Source organism: Osmerus mordax, chromosome 9 (genome assembly GCF_038355195.1).
Source record: "Osmerus mordax isolate fOsmMor3 chromosome 9, fOsmMor3.pri, whole genome shotgun sequence".
NCBI lineage: Eukaryota > Metazoa > Chordata > Actinopteri > Osmeriformes > Osmeridae > Osmerus > Osmerus mordax.
The window spans coordinates 13,336,831-13,352,980 of NC_090058.1; the positions used below are offsets into that span (position 1 = coordinate 13,336,831).

At 51.4% G+C, this 16,150-nt stretch overlaps 1 protein-coding gene across 3 annotated transcripts; it reads left to right on the top strand.

The window, feature by feature from the left end:
• Positions 1–233: 233 nt before the first annotated feature.
• letm1 (leucine zipper-EF-hand containing transmembrane protein 1) lies at positions 234–15,085 on the top strand. Of its 3 annotated transcripts, none has more exons than XM_067244014.1 (16): positions 234–565; positions 3,540–3,597; positions 3,719–4,208; positions 6,467–6,610; positions 6,876–7,013; positions 7,106–7,309; positions 7,414–7,533; positions 7,623–7,754; positions 7,926–8,090; positions 8,420–8,542; positions 9,740–9,874; positions 10,224–10,417; positions 12,097–12,129; positions 12,618–12,756; positions 13,324–14,299; positions 14,334–15,085. In XM_067244014.1, the coding sequence occupies exons 1-15, from the start codon at positions 487–489 to the stop codon at positions 13,471–13,473; spliced, it is 2,304 nt and encodes a 767-aa protein (XP_067100115.1). In that variant the 5' UTR covers positions 234–486; the 3' UTR covers positions 13,474–14,299; positions 14,334–15,085. The 3 variants fall into 3 exon arrangements, with proteins under 3 accessions (XP_067100115.1, XP_067100117.1, XP_067100118.1); XM_067244016.1 differs by having other exon boundaries at positions 8,423–8,542; XM_067244017.1 differs by lacking the exon at positions 12,097–12,129.
• Positions 15,086–16,150: the final 1,065 nt, after the last annotated feature.

Consider the following 16,150-nt stretch of genomic DNA (forward strand, 5'->3'; position numbering starts at 1 on the left):
AAGTTCAAAAATTGGTCAAAAGCATGGATCATGGTGCTATATTGTCTGATTGGGTTAATTACGAATTTCCTCAAAGGAACGAAGCATTGTGCTGTCCAGCTTCACAGTCAAAAATCGCCGTTTCCCGGGTTATAAAACGTACTCTCGTATAAACGAATGGAGCCACGCAGCGTTTAAACCTCGGAGGTTGAACCAGAATCGCCTGGGAAAGAGCCATTCACTGGTGAAGCGGTAGCCGGGCCTGTCAAATTGGCGATGAAGACGGAAGCCAATGGGTTACGAGCGCATTTCACCGGCTCATGTACGGGGAAAGGAAGGTCATGGATCGAGGAGTTTATGAAGTTCTAAATTAAGTCAACTTCTTAGACACGCCCTAACATATTTGTCTCTGAGTTGATACCAGTAAATTTTAATTCAACCAAGAAGTCTCGCTAGCTCAGGCTAGTTAGCTAGTTAAGCGTTAGTTGACAACACTGAATCATCAGCATGGCGTTAATCTTGTTTACGAGGTCTCGAGCTCCATTGATGAAAACGTCGAGGTCGTTAAAGAGCGAATTTCGTAAAGGTAAGAAAATTCTTGATTATATGGAAACATGTCAGAATGAATTGACTTTATCTTTGATTATTTAGGATGGCGACACATTGCTTGTCTCCTAGACAGAATAAACTCTTAACATCAGTCATCATCATTCGTTACAAGGCCAGTTGCTAGCGAGCTAACAGTAGAGACGTCACATATAGCGTTATGTGAATAATGTGGAAGATGAAGGTTGATTATTGTGGAGTGCGAGCTAGTTTATTTCCAATAGAATGGGAATGGCACTTTGTGTGTGTGTGTCTTATGATGGTCCTAGTGATGGCCCTTTCATGCCTATATTAATCATTTTACGGTACCTCAGCGAGCAGTGCCCGACTGTCAACTCTGTTAGCAAGTGATACAGTCTAGGTTTATGTAGTCTTTAGCAAGGCGGCTAGTTAACAAGAGCTACTTGCACCCCAGTTTCAAAAACCCGTTTTAACCGGAAATATTTACCAATTTACACAAAGATACGGTAACATATGGGTTCATTTACATCACGTATTTGTTCAAGTCAAAACATGATTGTGAAAAACTGAATATCTAGCTATCTTCGTACTTCGAATAAAAAATCTTGAACCTGGTAGACCTACTACGTCATCCGTGGCCAGGTTATTTGAGGACAGCCTATGCTACACTGCCACCCTTCTACCGCTGCAGTCTGCCAGGGCACTGTTTCTGTCTCCGCATTTTACGAGGAAAAATCACCCGATCCTAAAAAGCCAACTTAAGGCTGGATAGACAAATGTTATATTTGTAATTAGACATTATGGTAAACCAGTGATAATCAGTTTCAAAGGTATTGAACATGTCTGCTAACTGACAGGCTGGCCCAAGGGCTTGTAAGTATGGCTAAATTAGGGTTCTTTTGACAGTTTTTGTGGCCTTCAGGTGGGTCATTGTACAAGGCCAGAGGAATATTCACAATCTTGAAGGCATGTTTGTAGTGATAAGCACAATGAGCTTTAGCGTCTCTGTGTCATCTGTTATAGACACAGGAGTAAAATACAGGTTTTGGAAGCTGTTATAACTGGCTGGATCAAGCATATCCACACTACAGAGCAGAATAAAGTAATATGCTTATTCTATTGGTCCTAAACATACAGGAGTTGGCATGGCTGTGACTAGTCTAGTCAGGCAGAGCGAGGTCACAAACATATCTATGTATGTGACAGGGGCAGTGATTTGTGGGCTGCGGTCTCCTCATTATGCAACAAAGGGCTATAAAAAGATTTGTGAGGGGGACCGTACCTGGTGTTCAGCCCAGACACAGGGGTTTCCATGTGAGGGAAGTCAGGCTTGGCCTCAGATGAACCCAGCCCAGACAGCCCTGCAGTCACCCCTCTCATCCCCATCACTGCAGCCCCCTGTCCCCAGAAAGCGTTTTGAATTACAGAAGGAGGGGGGGGAACAGGGGAGAGGCTCGTCAGTATGTGTGAAATTGCGACATCCCTGCAATGGACTATCTAGACTGGCACTTGGACCTTGGACTCTAGCTGTGGAGTAAGAACCAGGGAAGTGATTAGTCAGGGTTACTGATGTGACCAATGTCCAGCCTCCTATCACCTGCTGAAGGGGTGCTGGGGTATTTCCTCACCCATTTACATTTAGTCATTTAGCAGACGCTCTTATCCAAAGCGACTTACAGTAAGTATATCTAGGAGGCCATGGACGAGGGTGAGGACGAGGGATGTTAGTAAACGTCCAGGGTGTTAAGAGACGTGTTGAAATGTTTTGCGATGTTGCGAAAGCAAAGGAACATCCTCTTGAAGCGTTTGGTGTGTGATGGAAGGATCTGTATGAATCCTGAAGACAATACAGTGTTGTCGGGCAGCAGGCTTCAGAAAGCTGTGGTTTATGTAACTCATTCCAGGGCGTTCCAAGGGAACACAGAGCTGTATTCTTAACAGTGAGAAAGGTGATTGGATTCCAGTACACTCTGTTACGCTCCGCCTAGCATGTAGCGTACAGGCCTGGCTGTGCTGGACATATGAAGGGCTTAGAAAAGGATACAACCTGCTGGTAGAAGAGGCCTGCTTTTAGAGGATGTTGGTACAGAGCTAGAGATGGTTGCAATAGAAAATAATGGTTGTGTTTAATCATTTAATAACATTGCAAATAAATGAATGAAATCAATTACAAGGCAAACATGTTACAAAATGAAGGCTTTAAATCTGACCTACTCTACCATGATCATTGTGAATCAGAGAGAAAGGAGAAGGAGGACAAGGGAGAACTGAGGAGAAAGGTCTCAGGAGAGGAAGAATCCACAGAACAATGCTTCACCATTCCTTTTATACACAAAAGCAACCAATCAGACCACTTCTTGACCCTTATCAACATATGACTAGCAATGCTACAGTGAGTTACACAATGGGGGTGTGAGAGCCATCCGGTTGATACCCTGTCGAGCAACTCCAGATTTTAGCATATGAGAGGTGGGGGCAGGGTGACACCCAGCCTTACACGTGACTCAAAACTGCGGTTGGATCTGAACTGTCAACTGTGTTGTGATCCTTTGCACCACTATTTGCTGGGGTGCATCTACCGGCTGAACACTACTACATAAGCACTGACAGCAGCAGCCCCCTCAACTACTACAGACCAAGTTACCCAGACATCAATAACATAAACTTACAAAATAACATATTTTCATTAATTCACCGAAACGAAATCTGCTAAATACCGGAAGAGAAAAATACACCGCAATGGATTCATCCAATCTTTGCTTGCTGATATATTTGACATGTGGCCCAACCCCATGGTGGAGGCAGTCTGTTGTTGACGTAGTCTAGTCTGCTTCAGTGACACAGCAAAACTGTTGAGCTGTGAATGTTACTGGGAAGATCATGCAGACACATTATGTATCAGCCAAGGGTAAATATAGCCTGGTTTGGTGTGTGTGTGTGTGAGATTCATTTTGTGGTGGGGGATTATCATCAACATGCGTTTGTCTCTCCAGGGAAACTGCAGGATGGATCCAGCCTCAGCTGTTCTGCACTCAAGTTGTCCATCCACAGGTAAGATCCTGTCAGACGGTACGGACACTAGGACCGTGCGTGTGGAGCTGGGAGGAGGCAGGTCCAGATGTCTCCCGACTGGAGCTGTTCTTCCTAACTTCAGCCTCTTCTTCTACTGTAGGGATGCTCTGCAGGCTGGCAGTGTGGCCCCAGCCCCTTCTGTCTGCCCCCCCCTGCTCCTCACAGAAGGCCTCCTGGCCGCAGACCCCCCCCGGCTCTACTGCATCATGGCAGCCAGCTCCTCTTCCCAGCACCCCTCCTCCCCGTACCCCACCCTGGCTGGAGGGGTCCGCTGGACGATAGCCCGGCCGCAGACGCACACGCAGGTGCGCTGGATTCATGCCTCGGGGCGGCACTGGGACAACTCCAAGGTGGAGAGGTCCCTGCGCTCCCTGAAGGACAAGAACAAGAAGCTGGAGGAGGGCGGGCCGGTGTACAGCCCCACCCTGGACTCGGACGTGGTCAGGAGGACCATCAGGCAGCGCGTGCTGGACGAGGTCAAGCACTACTACCACGGCTTCAGGCTGCTGTGGATCGACACCACCATCGCAGGGCGCATGCTCTGGAGGGTGCTGAACGGGTCGCCGCTGACGCGCAGGGAGAGGAGGCAGGTGAGCCTGGGGGGGTTTGGTCTCTGGGAACGGCATGGTTAGAAGATGCCAGGAGGGAGAAGGGCGGTGGGTGGGGTGGGGGGGGGGGGGGGGGAAGTGATCTGGAAGGGAGGAGTTGACACCATTCTCCATGTTTTGAAGAAGTTTCATGTTCATTGATGTTCTCACTGTTCGAGGGAAGTTTTGTGGACAGTGGGGTGCATTTGAATGCAATTGCGTTTTTCGCCATTCGATTTCTGTGTCCGTAATTCTGACTCCAATAGATAAAACGAAGGCTGGGCCTATCTGGGTGTCAAGGGGTAGGGTTGGGATCTGGAAGCCAGTGTCTCATGGAGGTTAAAGGTCTGGAGGCCAGTGTCTCATGGAGGTTAAAGGTCTGGAGGCCAGTGTCTCATGTAGGTTAAAGGTCTGGAGGCCAGTGTCTCATGGAGGTTAAAGGTCTGGAGGCCAGTGTCTCATGGAGGTTAAAGGTCTGGAGGCCAGTGTCTCATGGAGGTTAAAGGTCTGGAGGCCAGTGTCTCATGTAGGTTAAAGGTCTGGAGGCCAGTGTCTCATGTAGGTTAAAGGTCTGGAGGTCTGGCCTGTGTGGTTCCAGGGGATCAGCAGAGGCTGAGCAGGGATCCAGGACTTTTCAGACACAGTGTTCCGACTTGTTTAATCCAAACCCTCTCAGCCCTTATGGGATCAATTATAGGAAATGAGCCCACGGTGTCAGTGTGTTCTGTGGGTACTGCTGCAGGATTACAGCTCTCCAGGAAGAGCCATTACCCCCTCACCTCCCTGGTGACTCTAACTTACTTGACCAGCAATCCACAAGGCCCAGAGACTAAGCTAGCTTACCACAGGCTTCCACGACTAGCTGGTCTAGGCTAGCTAGCTGCTTTGTCTAGGCTAGTAGGCTGCTCGGTCTAGGGTAGCTCCCATAGGCTTCCACTACTGGCTTAGCTGTTGTGTGTGTGTGTGTGTGTGGCCATAGTAACGTGCCGCTCTGCTCCTGGCTGCAGCACGGATCACGTTGAAACGCGAAGCTCTGCCCTCACCCAGAGAGCAGCAGGTTATGTGAGGCATCACATAACCCACATGTCCTCTCCCTCTCCTCTTTATCTTTCATGACACATCCGAAGTTTCATCTGAAATTCCCTCTGGAATGCATCACAGGGGTGGTCTTAGAGGTGACAATGAGTGAGGCCACATCCACACCATCATGTGACCTAGCCTGGCTCTCCTAACCCCCCCCCCCCCTCCTCCCTGCAGAGGAGAGGGGGAGGGGAGAGCTGTGGTCAAGGGGAGGGGGGAGGGAGAGGGGGAGAGGGGTGGACCAGAGAGACAGATGGGGGTTTGATGGGGTTAACTCCTGCTTATCTCAGAATTTGATTAGCTTGAGACTTGATGGTGCCCGTCCTCAGTTAGGGATCTGTGTCTCCTAACTACCCCCCCCCCAGCCCGTACCTCCCCGGCCTCTACCCCGGCCTGGAACACAGTTTTCTTTTCTGTTGAGAGTTGTTTTGAACAGATGTTGGTTTACAAGCATGCTCACTGTACCACATTGAATAACTAGCCAATGAACTAGGGGGGGGAAGGCCGGTTGCCGTGGTGATGTATGGCCAGTAGGTAAGAAGTGCTGACTAAAGAAGTGCTAGGCCTATTATGGGATGAAGTGGGGTGATTGTTGAGAGGGACAAAGAGAGGGGAGATTGGGGGGGCAACATTTCCCCCCAAACCGCTGCCCCCTGCTGGATGGATATACACACTTCATCAACACCTGATGGCATCACTTGACATCAGGGCAGTGGTTCTCAGCCCTGGTCCTCAGGGACCCTGTGTTTTAAATACACCTCATTCAAATGAATGGGTCGTTATGAAGCTCAGCAGAAGCCTGGTAACAACAGATTCATTTGAATCCCTTTATTGAATTGTTATGTACAAAATTGCTTTTATGACTAGATGATGTGGAGGTTGAGTACTTTTTCCGTTATCGGTGATCTTATAAATGTTGGTACCAAAGCCACTGAGAAACTACTGCATCACAGGCACGGCACTATGATTCCGGATGATCTGTGTGTCACTGACATCTTAATCACCAACTGCATCACAGGCACTGTGCACTAGTGTGACCTCAATGTGAAGTGTTGCGATGCAGTTACATGCCAGTTGATATAACCTTAATGTAAAATGCATCCTTCATAAAAAAACAAAACAACTTGTTATGCAGAACCACACAGCTCACGACACACACTTCGTTGCAAATATTCCCCCAGTTCCTGAGGACTTGCGCTGACGTCTTCAGACTCCTCCCCTTCCTGGTCTTCATCATTGTTCCCTTCATGGAGTTCCTGCTTCCTGTGGTCCTGAAGCTCTTCCCCAACATGCTGCCCTCCACGTTTGAGACGCAGTCTAAGAAGGTACGGTTTTCTGACCTCCTAACCCTCAGCCTTTCTCTGACCCCCTTGTTCAGCCGGTGGAAGGTCATCTTTATTAAGGAGGCTGCCTCACCTACACATAGCCCTAATCCCATCATAAGCCTTCGCTATAGGAACTGTCCCTACCCATAATCCCCTGCTGCCCTCACTCTTTCTGACCCAGGTGGAACCCTTACCTCAGTATCTAGACATAATGGTGTCATATCCTCTCTTATACAATCCCCTGTGTTTGCGCGTGCGTGTGTAGGAGGAGAGGTTAAAGAAGGAGCTGAGGGTTAAGCTGGAGATGGCCAAGTTCCTCCAGGACACCGTGGAGGAGATCGCCCTGCGCAACAAGGCGTCCAAGGGCAACGTGACCGAAGAGTTCTCCACCTTCTTCCAGAAGGTACCGTCCCCGGCCTCAGCAACCGCCCCCTCCTCTCGGTGCATCTCCCAGCCTCTCTAACGGCTCTCTGTGGCGCGTGCGTGTGTGTGTAGATCCGAAATTCAGGCGAGCGGCCCAGCAACGAGCAGATCATCCGCTTCTCCAAGCTGTTCGAGGACGAGCTGACCCTGGACAACCTCACGCGGCCCCAGCTGGTGGCGCTGTGCCGCCTGCTGGAGCTGCAGTCCATGGGCACCAACAACTTCCTGCGCTTCCAGCTCATCATGAAGCTGAGGACCATCCGCGCCGACGACAAGGTCGGCCTGCCTCCCTCTCTGTCTCTGCCGCCTCACCAGACCGGCGCTCCCCCTGATGTGTGTGTGTGTGTGTGTGCTAAGCAGCTGTGTGCTCCGGTCTCCAGATGATCTGGGAGGAGGGTGTGGACAGCCTGAGCGTGACGGAGATCCAGGCAGCGTGTCGAGTCCGGGGGATGAGGTCACTGGGGGTGACGGAGGAGAGACTGAAGGAGCAGCTCCGACAGGTGCTCACGCACGCGCCTCACACGCCTCACACATACACACCTCACACGCCCCTGCCATAACATCTCCCCCCTTGGTGTTGTTGTTGCAGTGGCTGGAGCTGCACCTGAAGCAGCACATCCCCACCTCCCTGCTGCTGCTGTCCAGGGCCATGTTCCTCCCCGACACGCTGTCCCCCGCGGACCAGCTGAAGACCACGCTGCAGAACCTGCCCGAAAACATGGTGCGTCGGCATGGCCACTCCTACTCCCTCAGAGCTTCAGTTTGCCGCTGGAGCTTTTGCTCCTAAAACTGCTCAAGCATTTTTTGTGTAGGGTAGTATGGTTCCCCATATCTTTGTGTCTCTACTCGTGTGTGTTGGACTCCTGATCTTTATTGTGCGTGTGTGCGACAGGCCAAGGAGGCCCAGTTGCAGGTGGCAGAGCTGGAGCTGTCCCAGGTGGACAACAGGACCAGGCTGGAGACCAGGCTGCAGGAGGAGGCTGCCCTGCGCCAGGACCAGCAGGACAGGCTGCTGGAGAGAAAGAACGACACCCTGGACAAGGAGCTGGCTGCCAGGGTAACACACAAACACAGGACACACACAGGAGACAGACCCAGTCACACACACACTCACACACACACACACACGACACAGGACACAGACCCAGTCACACACACACTCACACACACACACACACAAGACCCAGTCACACACACAGGACACAGACCCAGTCACACACACAGGACACAGACCCAGTCACACACACACACAGGACACGGACCCAGTCACACACACACTCACACACACAGGACACAGACCCAGTGACACACACACACACACACACACACACACTGTGGGAGCAGGGTGTTACAGTGGGAGCAGGATGAGGACATGTCTTCCTCCAGCAGAACGGGGCAGTGATGGACGCAGAGGCCAAGAGGAGCCAGCTTAATCCTGAGCGCGCTCTCTCCAGTGTGGACACGGCAGAGACCCTCCGAGACACCGCCCCGGTCCTGGAGGGGGTTAAGGTAAACACACACACACACACCACTACACACACACACAGCCACATACACACACTGCCTGCCATACACGTACAGCCCTGACTCTCACACTGCCCTCTCACCTGTGTCTGACTCATCTATCTCTTACTCACCTGTCTCACACAGTTTGAGTGGCAGACGTACATCCATATTCAGGTCAGATTCCAGGCTCTGACCCTCCCCTGCCTAGTGTAGGCTGCCTAGTGTAGGCTGCCTAGTGTAGGCTGCCTAGTGCAGGCTGCCTAGTGCAGGCTGCCTAGTGTAGGCTGCCTAGTGTAGGCTGCCTGGTGCAGGCTGCCTGGTGCAGGCTGCCTAGTGCAGGCTGCCTAGTGCAGGCTGCCTAGTGTAGGCTGCCTGGTGCAGGCTGCCTAGTGCAGGCTGCCTGGTGTAGGCTGCCTAGTGTAGGCTGCCTAGTGCAGGCTGCCTGGTGTAGGCTGCCTAGTGTAGGCTGCCTGGTGCAGGCTGCTTAGTGTAGGCTGCCTGGTGTAGGCTGCCTAGTGTAGGCTGCCTAGTGTAGGCTGCCTGGTGCAGGCTGCCTGGTGCAGGCTGCCTGGTGCAGGCTGCCTGGTGTAGGCTGCTTAGTGTAGGCTGCCTAGTGTAGGCTGCCTGGTGTAGGCTGCCTAGTGTAGGCTGCCTGGTGCAGGCTGCCTGGTGCAGGCTGCCTAGTGTAGGCTGCCTAGTGCAGGCTGCCTAGTGCAGGCTGCCTAGTGCAGGCTGCCTAGTGTAGGCTGCCTAGTGTAGGCTGCCTAGTGTAGGCTGCCTAGTGCAGGCTGCCTAGTGCAGGCTGCCTAGTGCAGGCTGCCTGGTGCAGGCTGCCTGGTGCAGGCTGCCTAGTGTAGGCTGCCTGGTGTAGGCTGCTTAGTGTAGGCTGCCTAGTGTAGGCTGCCTAGTGTAGGCTGCCTAGTGCAGGCTGCCTGGTGCAGGCTGCCTGGTGCAGGCTGCCTAGTGCAGGCTGCCTGGTGCAGGCTGCCTGGTGTAGGCTGCCTAGTGCAGGCTGCCTGGTGTAGGCTGCCTGGTGTAGGCTGCCTGGTGCAGGCTGCCTGGTGCAGGCTGCCTGGTGCAGGCTGCCTGGTGCAGGCTGCCTGGTGCAGGCTGCCTGGTGCAGGCTGCCTGGTGCAGGCTGCATACTAGACTCCAGGCCCGTGTGTGTCAGTGTTGAAGCTCCCCCCTCTGCTCCGCCAGGGCGAGGAGATCACCAAGGAGGAGATCGACATGCTGAGTGACGCGTGCACCAAGCTGAAGGAGCAGAGGAGGCTGCTGACCCTGGAGAAGGAGGAGCTGGAGGACCTGAAGGACGACGTCCAGGAGTACAGCGAGGTGAGGCGCTAGCCCAGCATGTCACTGTCCAGTCTGGATCTTTTCACTGCAACTCCGCATGGAGATTTAGGGAATTATGGGGATCCGTACGAGTCGCGGAACATGATGAGGAACATGTTTATGACACTTTAGAACAAATTGCAGAATATGTCGTCAATCGCTAATCGAAGCGGTGACGGTGTCCGATAGGAATTTAAGCTTCTATCGCTCAACCCTAACACACACACATCTATACACACACACACATATATACACACACACACATCTACACACACTGCAGCTCCTCACCAGGTATGTAGCAACACCGTGACCTTTGTCTGGGAACTGCTTCCTGTGTGTGTGTGTGTAGGATCTGGCAGACCTGAAGAAGGAGCTGTGCAAGTCTGGCCAGCAGAGGGCAGTAAAGGAGTCCATGGCCAGCAAGCGCCTGTCCAAGAAGGTCAACCACATGATCGGACGCATCGGCAAGATCATCACAGAGCTGGAGCACGACAAGGTGGTGCTGGACGGCCAGATGGACTGCGACACCACGCCTCCTGTCGGGTAAGAACGCCCACTCTATGGAACGCTCAACACCCTTCTGGAACATTATTGAAGCGCTAAACACCTTCTAGAACATGCCGGTAGAACCGGTAAACGCATTCGAGAACAGTTTAGAATCCCTGCCACACTTTCTGGACACGCTCTTCATCTCGTGCCCAAAAAAACGTTGAACATTTACATTTTACATTTAGTCATTTAGCAGACGCTCTTATCCAGAGCGACTTACAGTAAGTACAGGGACATTCCCCCGAGGCAAGTAGGGTGACTTGCCCAAGGACACAACGTCATTTGGCACGGCTGGGAATCGAACTGGCAACCTTCAGATTACTAGCCCGACTCCCTCACCGCTCAGCCATCTGACTCCTGCACTAGGCAGCCTGCACTAGGCAGCCTGCACTAGGCAGGGGCCTGGAATCTGACCTGAATATGGATGTACTTCTGCCACTCAAACTGTGAGAACATCTGAACACATTCTAGAACATGTCGAATCCCCGAACACGTTCGAGAAAAGGCTTAATCTTGTACACTTAATGTTTTAGACCCTACACGATCACTAGACATCGTCTATAACATGTATAATCAATCAATGCAAATGATAGAACATGCCTCTTCCTGTGGAATCCGAGTGTTGCTAGTAGTCATCCATTCTGGCCACCAGGGGGTGCTGTTGGAATGTATCCAGCCCTGTTGTACCCTGATGTAGGTGTTGCAGTCTAGTGTCCAGTGATGCGTGTTAAGAGTGGTGTGGAGATCAGTCTAGTGTCCAGTGATGCGTGTTAAGAGTGGTGTGGAGATCAGTCTAGTGTCCAGTGATGCGTGTTAAGAGTGGTGTGGAGATCAGTCTAGTGTCCAGTGATGCGTGTTAAGAGTGGTGTGGAGATCAGTCTAGTGTCCAGTGATGCGTGTTAAGAGTGGTGTGGAGATCAGTCTAGTGTCCAGTGATGCGTGTTAAGAGTGGTGTGGAGATCAGTCTAGTGTCCAGTGATGCGTGTTAAGAGTGGTGTGGAGATCAGTCTAGTGTCCAGTGATGCGTGTTAAGAGTGGTGTGGAGATCAGTCTAGTGTCCAGTGATGCGTGTTAAGAGTGGTGTGGAGATCAGTCTAGTGTCCAGTGATGCGTGTTAAGAGTGGTGTGGAGATCAGTCTAGTGTCCAGTGATGCGTGTTAAGAGTGGTGTGGAGATCAGTCTAGTGTGGAGATCAGTCTAGTGTCCAGTGATGCGTGTTAAGAGTGGTGTGGAGATCAGTCTAGTGTCCAGTGATGCGTGTTAAGAGTGGTGTGGAGATCAGTCTAGTGTCCAGTGATGCGTGTTAAGAGTGGTGTGGAGATCAGTCTACTGTCCAGTGATGCGTGTTAAGAGTGGTGTGGAGATCAGTCTAGTGTCCAGTGATGCGTGTTAAGAGTGGTGTGGAGATCAGTCTAGTGTCCAGTGATGCGTGTTAAGAGTGGTGTGGAGATCAGTCTAGTGTCCAGTGATGCGTGTTAAGAGTGGTGTGGAGATCAGTCTAGTGTCCAGTGATGCGTGTTAAGAGTGGTGTGGAGATCAGTCTAGTGTCCAGTGATGCGTGTTAAGAGTGGTGTGGAGATCAGTCTAGTGTCCAGTGATGCGTGTTAAGAGTGGTGTGGAGATCAGTCTCAGCCTTCAGGCTCCTCAGTTCCTAACACATCTGTGTTTCACAGATTGTTCTCTGAGAGACATAGCGCCCCCCGCAGGTAAGACACTCTGCGCCCCTTCCCCCCCCTCGCCTCCCGGTGCGCTCTGGGCCGCCGGGACTCCCAGCACTCACCATGTTGGCTCTAATCATGAACACAATAACATCGTGAGGAGGGAGACTGCTTGATTTGACATTTTGCATTTGGGATGTTTTTCTAAAACTCTGCATCTATCGCCCGGATGCTCCGAATGTGCATTCCTGATCACTACCATCAGACAGACAGCATCCCGATTTTCTTTGAATTTTTTCACATTTTTAGCTCAATTATTTTCATGAATTATAATTCGCTACTCAGTCATATATTGTGCTTCATTGCATATCAGCGTGCAGAGCCTGAGGGACAAGCGATTTCCAAGCTGAGACTAGTTTTGATTGACGTGCTTCCGTGCATGGGAGTCTGGGTGTGGCAGGCTGAGGCCCCTCCTCCACGCTGCGGCGGCCAAGCCGACCCAACGCCTTCTGGATCAGTGTGTTCCTCTTCCGCAGGGAGAACCTGGTCAGCATCAGCGAGCTCATCAGCGTCATGCGGCAGATCCAGAACATCCCGGAACACAAGTTGCAGAGCATCGCTGTCGCCCTTGACGACAACAAGGACGGCAAGGTGGACATCGATGAGGTCATCAAGGTACCGAAGGCAGGGCTATGGCTGATGTGGCAGGTTTCTCTCTCTCTCTCTGTTCTCTCTCTCTGTTCTCTCTCTCTGGGTTCTCTCTCTCTGGGTTCTCACTCTGTTCTCTCTCTCTCTCTTGGTTCTCTCTGGGTACTCTCTCTCTCTGGGTTCTCTCTGTTCTCTCTCTGGGTTCTCTCTCTGTTCTCTCTCTCTCGGGGTTCTCTCTGTTCTCTCTCTGGGTTCTCTCTGTTCTCTCTCTCTCTCTGTTCTCTCTCTCTCTCTGTTCTCTCTCTCTCTCTGGGTTCTCTCTCTCTCTGGGTTCTCTCTGTTCTCTCTCTGGGTTCCTTCTCTGTTCTCTCTCTGGGTTCTCTCTCTCTCTCTGGGTTCTCTCTCTCTCTCTCTCTCTGGGTTCTCTCTCTGGGTTCTCTCTGTTCTCTCTCTCTTTCTCTGGGTTCTTTCTCTCTCTGGGTTCTCTCTTTCTCTGGGTTCTCTCTCTCTCTGGGTTCTCTCTCTCTCTGGGTTCTCTCTCTCTCTGGGTTCTCTCGCTGCATTCTCCATGTGACGGCTGTGTTGTCCATGCAGGTGGTGGAGCTGATAGACAAGGAGGACATCGACGTGTCCACCAGCCAGGTGGCAGAGATGATGGTCTTGCTGCAGAAGGAGGAGAGGCTGGTGGAGAAGGAGAAGGCCAAAGACAAGGCAGAGAAGGAGCATGCAGCTACGCAGCTATAACAGGAGCTCTGGCTGGGGGTCACCCCTCCGTCCTGACCCCCCCCCACCCCCATCACGGTTACCCCATCAGCTACACCTTCCATCCGTCATTGGCAGGTGCCCCCTAAATGTGTCTAACAAAGAAATGTCCTCCTACTCCAAGTTCCTAAAAGCTGGTGACTAGCTTCTAAACGCACAAAGGTAGAAATAAGTACAACTAATTTACTACCTGGATCTAAGTATTTTAGGGGTTTTTCAGCAGTTAAACGGTTGTTCTCCTATCTTGCACTGGCTGGAAAAGCTTTGCTAAAATTGGTTTTGAAAACAAGAAGTTGAAATTTGATGTGAATCTTTCTTGCCTTTTTTAAGTGAATTCAAAAGCAACCATTCCCCCGACACGCTTCTTGACCGCACACAATCACGTTCACCTCCATCATTCCACTCAGACGGCGTACCATTTGCTTTGATGTTTTTGTTTGGTTTGCATCAACGTGTTTTTGATAAACGTATAATTTATTGCAAATGTGACATGGAGGAGTAGCACATTAGGAAGGTGGACGTGCTGATTGGGTGCTCGGCTCTCACCAGGGCTGGATGTAAACGTGCAGGGCGGAGGAAAGATGGACGTGCAAGGTTGAGGAGAGGTAAGGTAGAGAGAGCGGAGAAAGTTCTCCCAGTGTATTTGCACTACAGTGGGTTGCCTGCTAGACGAGCTGGAGCTGTGCAGAGGTATTTGGAGGTGTCCAGGGGATACCTGGAACAGCCTAGTGGGCATCAGGGATATCTGGGGTATGTGGATGTGCCCTGGGGTATCTAGGGGCAGCCTGGGGGTATCTGGAGGGTGGAGGTGTCCTGGGGAGCCGGAACAGGAGATCCCTCAGAACAGCATTCTCATGGGCCGCTGGTCTCCAGACTTGGCCCCTGCACTATTGGGTCCAGAGGCATTCATATTTAAAGCAACAAGTAAACAATACTAATTGCTTTTAACTTTTGGCGCTTTTATGAGACATTTTGATTGTGTACGATATAATATCAAAATAATACGTTAGGACTTTGAGATGACGTATTTGGGAAGCCTTTTTCCCCCTGTGGGCAGACATGAAGCTGTTTCCGTTGCAACAGCTGCTTTTGTCTGAGTCATTAGTTGTCAGAGGCGTGAGAAAGTGGAGACCAGCACGGGAGATCAGCACTGAACCCAGCGCTGCCGAGGTCTCCCTGTCCCCCGCTCAGACGAGTGTTCTCTGCGGTCAGTGACGATGACACCATACTTTGGTGAGAAGCTTGTGTTGTAGAAGTGTTGAGTTGCAAGACTTGTTGCTGTCAAATTGATTTGCTCAGAATGTATACGTGTTCTCAGGACCCTGCAGCTAATGCCAGATGTATAGAATAGTAGAATGTATTCTCTGTTATTTATGCATTTGAACTGAATGGAGCAGTATTGCAAAGACGAGCTTCAAGTAATATGAGATATGGACATTAAGTAACTGAGTCAATATGTTTGTTTTGCTGACTTGACTTGAAATCTGCACAGACAAAAGTATATTGGGACATAAATCAAGCGTTTATGTAATTGATTAACCTTTACCAAAAATAGCACACCAGTGTTTTTAATTAAATGTTTTTGATCTCTGAATGTTTGCGTAGCATTTTTGTTTTTTATGTTGTCATGCTGCATGTCTCAATCCTCCTGCCATCCACCATCCCTCCCCGTGCCGTCACCCCTCGCTCACCCCCCTCCCCGTGCCATCACACCCCCGGCCCCTCGCTCACCCCCCTCCCCACGCCGTCACACCCCCGGCCCCTCGCTCACCCCCCCTCCCCACGCCGTCACACCCCCGGCCCCTCGCTCACCCCCCTCCCCGCGCCGTCACACCCCCGGCCCCTCGCTCACCCCCCTCCCCGCGCCGTCACACCCCCGGCCCCTCGCTCACCCCCCTCCCCGTGCCGTCACATCCCCGGCCCCTCGCTCACCCCCCACCCCCCTCCCTGCTCCACACGGTCACACCTCCACAGTGGTTCTGGTGATCCTAACCTGGGTCAGAGCTACAGGATGGCTGGCTCTTGTCCCAGCACAGACCCAGAGAAACCAAGTCACAGTGTAGTAGGGAGATCGCCGCACTCTCCTGATCTCAGACCAGCCCGTAGCGAGGACGTGTCTAGCCTTGAACGCAGAAGCACTTTGAACGGTAGAGATTTGCCTAACATGTTTTCATGAAGGTACAGTTTGTCACTGCACTGTTGAGGTGTTTAAAAAGCCTTGGGAGTTTTTTAGAGTTTTTGACTGTTTATTGAAGGTGTGTAGATATTTATAACGTGTGTGTGTGTGTGGGGGGGGGGGGGGGGGAGTATCAAATAGGTTGAGGTCTATTGGATTTCAGTTGTTGGTTGATTTTAATTGTCAAATCCTATAAAAAGTGTCTTAAACTGAATTGAAGGTATGTAGACCTGACATATGGATGTGTGTTGTGAATGTGAAGCAGAGTTAAGCTGAGGTGATAGTACACCTGCATGAATGTGAGGGAGCTGCAGGAATGTTCCAGAAGGCCTTAGTGAGTGCACAGGACATGGAGCACAACATCTGATTTAGTCATGTGTAGAGCCCTCGTACACAAAACGCCCCAGATGGCTTCACAGGTCCACAGATCCCCCACCTGATCCCCCACCTGAACCTGAACCCCCACCTGAACCCCCACCTGAT